Genomic DNA, 10,052 nt, shown 5'->3' on the forward strand with positions numbered 1-10,052 from the left:
ATTACAAGGCATAGACTCTGCAAGTTCAAATTGCCTGTTAAGTGACAGTGACGAGTGCAACGCTTGCTCCTTACCTTAAGGACAATAGCACAGGGGTTGATGACCATGGTTTGTGGAAATTTCCATCTTAATGAATTTTATACTGACACCTACCACAGCACAGTTATCACAATGGAATTGCTAGGTTTATGGGGAAAGCTCTCAGCTCTATGGGCTAGGTTTTGGTCATGTGTTTTCTTTCTGCCTAAACTAAGTGTACTAGGAGCTCACTGTTGTGAACCAGCACCTGTGAGATCAGGGGTGTGAGGTGTTGGACTCAGTGGGGCTGTGGAGGGGAGGCGGCTGTGAGCCACATTTGGCTTGATGTAGGGGCAGGATTTGACAGAGCCTCTAGGAGGAACCTAACACACAGATGAGGCCATCCTAACCTGACACTGGGAGTTGATGCCCAGAACCTGGGCAGGCTGCTCGCAGCTCTGTCCTGCAGATCCTGAAACAGTGAGTCCCCATCCCTGGGAGCCATTTCTCCTGAACTGTGGGCATGTGATATGGCCCAGACATCCTGGGACTGTCCCACATCTACAGGCAGAGCCCCATTCTCAGGCTGTGCTATTTATTATGGACCAACTGAAATAAGTGCTTGAGATATTCCTCCCCCACACCCTTATATTTTCTACAGAGCAATTTGTTTTCTCTCCTAGACAGAAAGCAGAGAAAACACAGATGAAAAACTGCAGCTTTAGCCTCAGAACATCATCAGCTTTCCAAGATGGTGAGACCTGAGTTTCCTCTGCATTTCCATTCAGCACAGGCAACTATGCTATTGTTAAGTAGACTATTTCTTACCAGCGCCTGAGATTCCAGTCCAGATTCTAAGCCCAGGCAGCCCATGGGAGAAGAAGGATAGAGTGAGTTGGGAAGATCTCTCAGGCTGGGGAGTTGCCACCTCTTCTGTCCCTTTGTGTCAGGCTACCCCCCAGTCCAGTGAGAAGCTGGAATATTGGAAGAAGTGTCCAGGACAGTGGCTGTCACCCATGACCATGGGGAAAGTGGGCTCCTGAGCAGACCCAAGCTCTCACCCCAGTCAGGACTCTGTGGTGCGGCAGAGTGCATGCCAGTGTTTCACCGGTTCCTTGGGCTTGATGAGCATGTTGGTCCAGTGCTCCAGCTCTCTACCTCGGCCATACATGTAGGGGCCTACCACCATACGGCCCAGCTGGAGGCTCCCTGAAGGGGAGGGACAGCAATGTCATTCTCTGGGGAACAGAAGCCACATCACCTCAGGCATCCCCAGTGCCCAGTCTCTCTCTCTGACCCTTCCATCTCTCTTATTTACTCCTCCCCTCCAAGGAAATAGCCAATCCCTCCCTCTTGGAGCTTCAGCTGACAGCTCCCAAAGAGACCCTGACTTTGCTCTGGAGCTGGAGATGGCAGGGTTGGGGGGAGGGTATGTAGGGGAGCAGTAGGCCCAGGTGAAGAGCCAGACATTCAGAGACACTCACTTTGCCCCTCATGCTCCTGCTAGGCCGTCTTAAGCCTGTCTTAAGCCTGCCTCACTTAGAAGCCAAGGGACTAGGGGCCCCTCCACAAAGAAGCCTTCTTTCATCAGCACACTTATACATTTGGGGGAACGTTCAACAAAACTTTCACCCTCCTGCTGTCACAGTGGAGAAGGTAGCTCTGGCCCAGGAGACCAGCTGACTCTGCTTCCCTGGATGGTGACAGTGGGATAGGGGGCAGTGTGAGAGAACTGCTGGGAAAACTCCCAAGACTTGAAGGCTGTGTGAAGGCATGAGGCAATGCAGGGACCACAGTGACCCACAGCATCAGGTCACTTGACCAACGGGAGGCAGCCTTGCTGCCTACCAGACTCTTGCAGTTTGCCACAGGAGAGGGTGGCAGAAGTCGTCCTCTTTGTAGGGCACCACAGTAAAACCAGAAAAAAGATGGGTGTGAATCCCAGCTCTCTCACTAGCAAACTCTGTGTCCTTGGGCAAGTGTCCCAGCCTCTCTTAGTGCTAGTTTCCTTAGGGAACAGGACAGAAAAACATGGCTCCTCCCCTCCCAAGGAGCCATGCTGCCTGAATGCTCAGCAGCCCCCCTAGGCCTGTTGCCCCACTCCTTGGGGTCAGGAGCAGGCTTACTGTCCCCTTCAGTGTCCTGCAGCACTGTCAGGCTGAGGCTGGCAGTGTCCAGTTCTGCGGGGTCGGCCTTGAAGCTGAAGGTCTTGCTGTATACAGGGTTGGCAGAGCCCAGCACAACCAGTCTTCTTGCATTTGACGGACTTGTTGTGGTTCATCAGGGACACTTTGACAAACACACCTGAGGGGCAGTATAGACAGAGGACTGAGAGGTATAGGCAAGGGCCCAAGTCTCTGGCCTGTGAGAGGTCTAGGGGGACATGTGCCACCCCACTGCGAAGATCCCATTATTCGCAGCTGCTATAGCCAAAGGGCATTACAAGAGGAAGCAGGGCTGATTAGTGTGCTGCCTCAGGGTGGGCTCAGCTCCCTTCCTCTTCCTTCCTCTCTGCCTCCCAAACCACCCACAGCTTGGCTGGTCCTTTGTTTCCACAGGCCTGGCACCATTCCTCCCAGTTGAGTGCTGGGTGCTCAGGTTCCCAGCACTTGCGTTTGCCTTTCTCCTTCAGAGAGCCAAGTGTTTTGGGGTGGAGCTCAGATGGGTTTTAGAGAAGCAGTGAACCATTAAATGCCAGCTCACTTAAGACACAAAGACTCATAGGTAGCCAACAGCCAACCTTCACTTAGATGCAAAGGCACACAGGTGGCAGACAATGGTCACTGTGCTGGAGGCCCACATAGGGGTTGGGTGTGTGCAGTGAGCCAGTGCAGGGCCTCTGCTCCTCCAGCTCCTGGGTTCTGGGAGGCTGGAGGAAGCAGAGAGCCATTAGGCCTGCCAGCCAGGGGTACCTCTTATTCCAGAAGAGTGCCGTGTCTATGTCCAGGGGATCCTTCCTGGGGGCAGGAAGATGTGGGGCTTTACTCTGGAGAAACTGGATCCCTTCATAGAATGGCAGGTATAAGGGTGGGCAGTACAGTTCAAGGAGCCAAGACCCTGCCTTCAGAGAAGGAAGGAGCTGACTCAGTCTCAGGTCTCACAGGTCTTGCAGGAGGCCACAGGGATGCAACATTGGGTTTGACATAAGGAAATGGATTCTCACACCAATGTTCACAGAGGAAGGGTGCAGATCATAAGACAGTGAATACTCTGCGATGAGGAGTATGCAAGTAGAAATTGGATGGCCAAGCGTGAGGGTCAGCCTCTAGCCCCAACCCCAAGCTTACAGGGCAGGATCTTCCCTGAGGGGAAAGCTTACAGACAACACCCCTGTTGTCCTGGAGCTTCAGGCCCTTGGCACACAGCACAACCACAGTAAGACGGCTCAGGCAGTCATTGTAGCTGAGACAGAACTGGAGGTCACCAAACTCTGAGGGGGGCTGGAGATGCTGAGAGGAAGGCACCATGTCACACTGGCAGGTGCTGGGTGGGCCCCACTGCCTTCTTCCTTTCTCCCAATAGTCAGGCCCAGGGAACCAGGTGACATACCCACTTCACACCCATTTTCCCTTCTTTACATTCACCCACCACTTTACAGATGGAGAAACTAAGGACTGGAGGGCTGAAGGGATCTGCTGGAGAACACACAGTGGTGAGGACCAGAGCTGAGGCTTCAAACCCAGGTCTGGGGGATTTCAAAGCCTATTCTGAGCCATGGGTCTTTCCTGAGGGTTGGGAAAGGCAGATAAATATATTTTTGGTGGTCCATCTGTAGTATCGCCTTTCACAGCTGTCTGATCTGGATGTGGAATCCAACACAGATTTTTCAAGTTGTTCTAGGTAATGTGACATCAGGGCAAAAGAACCTCCTTGCCCAGGAGTGACTCCACATATCCCTTTTATCCATGTGGCTCCACCCAGGCCCACCACTCATCACACTTGTAGGCGTGCTGGCCCACCCCTGCTGGCTGCCCATGGCAGTCTAACACTCAGTGGCATATGTCTAGTGACCTTGACCTTTACCTCCAGGCTCTCAGTCTCTAGGTCTCTCCAGATAATGTGCCAACAGTCACCTGCCAGGGTCTCATTTTTCAGGGGGAAGAGCACCTGGCCCAGGAGCTGGTTCTTCCTCTGCCTGTCCACATGGTACACCGAGAACCTCAGTACCCACTGAGTGATGCTCTTGCTAGATACCTGGGGGAGATGAGAGCTAGGCCGGGGACAGAATTGGGGCCAAGAGATAGGGTGGTGCGCACGTTGTTCTGGACACAGGAGCTTTCAGTGAGGGGTGTCTCAACCAGAGATTTGTATACCCTAACCCCAGGCATCCTTGAGGAACCTTCACAGCAGCACAGCTAGTACAGCAGCATTCCCTCAGGAGGTGTGAGTGAGTGCCAGTCTTACCAGTACAGTGTGGTCTGAGGATCAGCAGAATTCACCACCCTCTGGACTGTGTTACGAGTGCAGGACCTTGGGGAGCACCCCAAACCCACGAAGTTGAATCTACTGTTCCATAGGACCTCTCAGTGATTGGCCTGCACCATAGAAGTGTGAGAGGTCCCTCAGTGGAGCCTAGGGAACCTGCCTGTCTCTGTTATCTGGGTTGGGCACCCCAACTGCCCTCTTCCTGAAGCTCAGTCTCCTCATCCTGAAATGGGATAATGGCTCTTACTTTCTGGGTTGTAAAACCCACACACAGTGTCTGACCTAGCACAGGTGGTCAATTAATATTGATTTTCTTCTCTTCTTTTCCTCCTTCCCTTCCCCATTAAAGCACAAGGGAGGGTCAGGATCAAGTTAATGAAGGGAGAGGGCAGGGAGCTGATGAGCAAAGAGGAGTAAGTATGTGAACATGACGTGTGGCCATGCTGAATAGCCAGCCTGCACATCTTGTGTCTTGCTGACCTGACAAAAATAGGTTCACCTGCGAATTCCAATAGGCTTGGCCCCAGAAGGATGGCCAGGAGCTGAGCCCCATGCCACCCCTCTTCTCAGCTCTCAACCTCAGAACAGGGCAAGAATCAGGGCTCTGGCATCTGCAGTCACACTCTTGCTGGATGCTGACAGGCTTCTCCTTATCTTGCAGCCAACTTGCTGCCCAGTGCTTAAAAATGTTTGTCCCTCCCTGGCTGGTGTGGCTCAGTGGACTGAGTGCCAGCCTGAGAACCAAAAGGTCTCAGGTTCGATTTCCAGTCAGGGCACATGTCTGGGTTGTGGGCCAGGTCCCCAGTTGGGAACGAGCAAGAGGCAACTGATCCATATATCTCTCCCACTTTGGTGCTTCACTCCCTCTCTTTCTCCCTCCCTTTCCCTCTCTCTAAAAATAAATAAATGAAATCTTTTTAAAAACAATGTTTGTCTAAGGCCTCTCAGCAGCTCTGGGTGGCTGGCTTCCCAAAGGCTCCCAGGCCACTGCAAGCTTGGCTCAGTGCCCTCATAGCCATGGTACCTCCAGACCCTGAGCCAGGGAGCCCAACATACAGCCAAGGCACTTGGGTCCTGTGCTGGTCTCCGACAGAATAGGTGAGTTTCTGTCTTCATTCCAAGAGGCCTGGAGATGTCACCCTCTGCCTTCCTTGGATATCCTTGCCAGAAACTTTATAGTGCTCCGGAGTGTTGGAGCACTTCCTCCATGTCCCATGGGCCAGGATCTGGCATTCAGTAAGTGAGTCAATAATTTTTTTTTGTCTCCTCCAGGCAGCCTGAGTAGGAGGAGCCTGGCCTTCTTTCCTCTTACTCTCCAAGTCTCTCCCCTGCCCCTGCCACTGCCATTGGAGTTCAAGGTTCTTCAAGTCCTGACCTGAGAGGCAGGGTAAGGCAGGGCCTGTGGCTGAGGGATTCTGGGGGCCGCAGGACCCTGGCTAGTATGGAATGCTGGGGTTCTCTTGAAGGATGCCTGCTCCTTCCCAGACCCTGCCTGCTCCAGACACTGTTCCTGGAAGATAAAGTATTCATCAAACTGAGGGTTGGCAGTTCTGTGTTTGGTCTTGGACTGGAGGAAGCGCCACTCATCTGGCAGCAGGTGGAGCTTCACCAGTGGGCTGCAGTTCTCTGAGGGGGCTTGTAGCCACTGTGCCTTGATCAGGCTCACCAGCAGTTGCTCAGCCTCCTGCTGGTATTCCACAGAGAACCACAGCCACCCTAGGCAGCCCTCTGGGTAGTGGGTCTCACTGTTGTCTTCTGAGAACTTGTACAGCTCTGGGTTAATGGTCCCCACCATACATGCATCTCCTGCAACACAGGGGCTGGGAGGTCTGACAGGCCAGAGGAAGGCAGAGGCCTGGGGACAGCAAACTCTGGGCTTTACTGCCCTCTCCTGGCCCATTCTTTCTTGGCTGAACTTTGACTAGGCCTCTCCTGTGGCCCCTCCTGACCATATGTGCCCCACTTGCTTCTCCTGACTGAACGGAGTCCCTCTCTGTAGTGCAGCTCATCTAGGAGGCCTCACACTAAGGTATTGTCCATCCAGTCCTGCTCCTCTCTGGGGCCCCCAGCAGAAGCCTCAGTATTCATTCAACTCCTATCTCCTGTGATTAATCCACATCCTCAGAGGTCAGGGCCTGCTTGGGGGGTGATCACAGTGCCCAGCAACTGGTCTGGCCCCTTTTTGTGGTGTCCAGAGGATGTCTCAGTGATAAAGTCTTGCCTCTTTTCTTTCTCTTCAAATTAGGAGGACCAAGAAGGACTGGTGGTTCCTGGGAAGCCTTCAGAGCAAAAGGGGTGGGCAGAGAGCTGTGCCCAGCTCCAACCATTCTGCCTTCTCCATCATCCTGGAACAGGACCCAGCTCAGGTCCGGCACCTGGAGACACCAGGGCTCCATTTTCCAGATGCTTACTGTTTCTGTGGCCTCAGGCAAGGCATGGCTAACCTTCCAAGCCTGTTTAAGAATGTGTAAAATGGGGTGACAGTCCCTCTCCCTACAGAGGCACAGTGAAGTCTAATTCCAAAAGGGCACATGAGGCTGTTTCAGGCCCCAGCTGGTGTGCAGTAGGCACTTGGTAAACTCAAGTACCTGGAAAGAGTGGCCAACTCTGGCACCCCTAGGCCCATCCAGGCAATGTTCCAGAGCCAGGCCCGAGACAGCAGATGGGTCTGCCCTGGCCTGAGCAGGCCCTGACGTCTGGACAGGCCCTGGCGGGAGGACTCACCAAGATGGCTGCTGCTGGTATGGGGCAGGAGCTCCAGGGCTGGGCAGAGGTCCTGTTGCACCTGGGCTCGTTCTCTGCTGTGCAAAGGCACCCAGTCTTGACTTTGGAGGGAAGGGAGCACCACAAATGGCACATCTGGTGGCCTGTCCAGAAGCAGAGCGATGACATATAGGTGGCAAGGGAATGGTGTGGCCTCAGAGCACTTGCCCAGAGGGGTTGAGTACCAGAGCCAATAACTCTGTCTGCCCACAGTAGTGGTGAGTGGGAGGGGCACAGCCTCTGGAGTCAGACTGCCTAGGTTTGAATGCTGGTTCTCTCACTTCTTATGTCCTCTGAGCCTCAGTTTTCTCAGCCGTACCATAGGCTTCAAAACGCCTATCCCATGGCTGCGGTGAGGATTCTGGGGTTTCTTTGTGATAGTCCCCAGCATGGCAACAGCACAGAGGCTGTGCTTCATAAACGGACCTTTCCTTCCTGCCCCACTTCAAGGGAAATACCACAGGGAAGGTACTAAGCAAGGCCAAGGGCTTGCTGGGCCCCACATCCTGTCTCACCTGGTTGTCTGGGGCCTGCCATGCAGGGGGCAGAGCTTGTGCCCCTGTGGGCTGGAGGCAGCCTGGGTCCCTGGCAGCTCCTCACAGGTAAATGTGGCACAAATCCTCTTCCAGAGACAGCAGCTCACTGTGATCAACAACAGCAGCAACAGCAGCAGACCCCCAAAGACGTCCCCAGTCACCAGGGCCACCTGCTCTGGGGGAGGAGACCAACAGATCTGTAATGCCCCTTCACACCACTGGTCTTCTGGGGACAGAATTTAGACAGCAGGCTTTCTGGGCTTGCTGGCTGGGCTTTGCTGGGTAGCAACTGAAAAGTCATTTCTTTTGGGGTCCAAGTGCCCTAGGCAGCAACTTCTGGTTTCCCGTGGAAAGCAGCTCTGATTCTTGCTGAAATGAGTTACTTTCTTGTGCTTCTGAGTAGAAATTAAAGTGTCTTTTACCAGAATCTCCATTTCCCCTGGAATTCTTTTCAGGCGTGAGGGTGGGCTGGGTGTGGGCACTAGGCACTTAAAGAAAGCTGACGAAGGGGTGATGCCCTGAGTGACTGACACTCAGAACCCTATCCTTTGAGGTCCTGGAACTTGCTTAGGGGCTGGACTCATGTTTGAATTCTGTAATTTTCTCTAAAACCTGCTCCTTCCCTTAACTCTATCAGCATACTTTAGGGAGTCCAGAGGAGGCGCTTGAGGGGTTGTGGACCAGGATGGGGACAGCAGGTGTGAGAAACAGAGACACACAGAGGATCCTTTACACCTGGCACCTAACCGCCCCATTTTCAAGGACCTGGGAGGCTCTACCCAGCGTGCGCCGAGAGCGCTCGGACACTTGGTCTCAGGAGCAAAGAAGGGGGCCTCCTTTGGCTCACGTGCTGGCGCCAGGCTGCTGGGTTCCGTGCTCTGGACCTCGTGGAGCGGTGAGGAAACAAGGCCGCCACGCCTCCTGACCCTCTACTGGCCGGGAGGGTCCGGCCTCACTCTCCACTCCACTCTGGACACCGCTAGGATCCAAGGACAGGACAGCGGCTACGCCCCAGTGGGGGCTGGCAGGGTGGAGGAAAGTGACCCAGGGGACTAAGCGCCTTGCTGGGGCAAGAGTGGGGAGACTGCGGCACTAACCTGCCAAGAGTCTTCTCCGGCTGGCCGTCGGAGTGAGGACCGGGTTTGGTCTCTCTGGTCTCTGCACCTCCCGCCGCCGCTGCTGTGAGACAGGGTGTTAAGGCACTTCGTGGGGCTGTAGGTGGGCGTGGGGGGGGGGGCTGTTCCTCGACGTGCTCTAGCCCTGAGGTGGTGGAAGGCGGGGGCGGTAACTTGGCGAAGGGAGGCTGCAGCCCAGCCCGGGCCTGGCTTTGGCTTGGGCTTGGCCCCGGAGGGGCGCGGAGCGGAGCGGACCTGGAGCTCCCGGAAATCTCTGGGCTCCAGGCAGGGCGGGGCAAGCGCCTGGGACTCCCTGTGGCTGCAGACCGGAGAACAGAGCCCGTGCCTTCTCCGCCTGCTTCAGCTAGAGGGCTACCTGCCTTGTTACACCTGGCGGCTTGGGCAAACCCGGCCTAGGTATGCGCTTCACCTGCTACAGCAACTTTGAGGGCTNTGGCCTTGGCTTGGGCTTGGCCCCGGAGGGGCGCAGAGCGGAGCGGACCTGGAGCTCCCGGAAATCTCTGGGCTCCAGGCAGGGCGGGGCAAGCGCCTGGGACTCCCTGTGGCTGCAGACCGGAGAACAGAGCCCGTGCCTTCTCCGCCTGCTTCAGCTAGAGGGCTACCTGCCTTGTTACACCTGGCGGCTTGGGCAAACCCGGCCTAGGTATGCGCTTCACCTGCTACAGCAACTTTGAGGGCTGAAGCTGCGGGCTCCAAGGGGCCTCCCGGATCCCGGGGCATAGTTCCCGGGCCTCAGCCCCATGCTGCCCGCCTGACCACCCAGGCGCACGGTGAGTTGCTGAAGTGTCCAGGCTCCCATCTCAGTAGACAAAACAATGAAGCGTGGAATGTGTGGCTTCTACAGTCCGACTACTTGGGTTCCAACTCTGGCTCCCCAACCCGCCGGCTATGCTATTTGGGCAATTTATTTCCTGTCACTTTACTCAATCAGGTTAATAATAGCACTCACTCTAAGGTTAGTGTATGTACAGGGCACTTAGAGCCGTGACTGAACGAAGGGGGAGGGGAGCAGGGCATGCCATCCTTTTTATGGTGAGTATCTAACCCAGGATGGCGTTGCCGGGTCCCCTCCACACCCTCAACACCTATAATTATAGTAATTATTATCAGACCGCAGGGACAGCGTCAGTCGAGGCTGTGGACCCAGCCTTGGTGGAGAGGCCCTGGAAAGCCC

The 10,052-nt window shown here is 54.9% G+C and overlaps 1 protein-coding gene across 1 annotated transcript; it reads right to left on the reverse strand.

The window, feature by feature from the left end:
* Positions 1-1,084: 1,084 nt before the first annotated feature.
* Positions 1,085-9,598, reverse strand: LOC118989581 (synaptotagmin-15-like). The gene is given in 12 exon segments (XM_037049912.1): positions 1,085-1,227; positions 2,145-2,263; positions 2,265-2,322; positions 3,338-3,458; positions 4,042-4,228; positions 5,949-6,249; positions 7,168-7,310; positions 7,722-7,917; positions 8,840-8,921; positions 9,032-9,109; positions 9,112-9,176; positions 9,535-9,598. Coding segments are annotated over 12 exon segments (1,557 nt in total).
* Positions 9,599-10,052: the final 454 nt, after the last annotated feature.

This window comes from Sturnira hondurensis, unplaced genomic scaffold (assembly GCF_014824575.4).
Source record: "Sturnira hondurensis isolate 20B ecotype Veracruz unplaced genomic scaffold, ASM1482457v3 Scaffold0006496, whole genome shotgun sequence".
Taxonomy (NCBI): Eukaryota; Metazoa; Chordata; class Mammalia; order Chiroptera; family Phyllostomidae; genus Sturnira; species Sturnira hondurensis.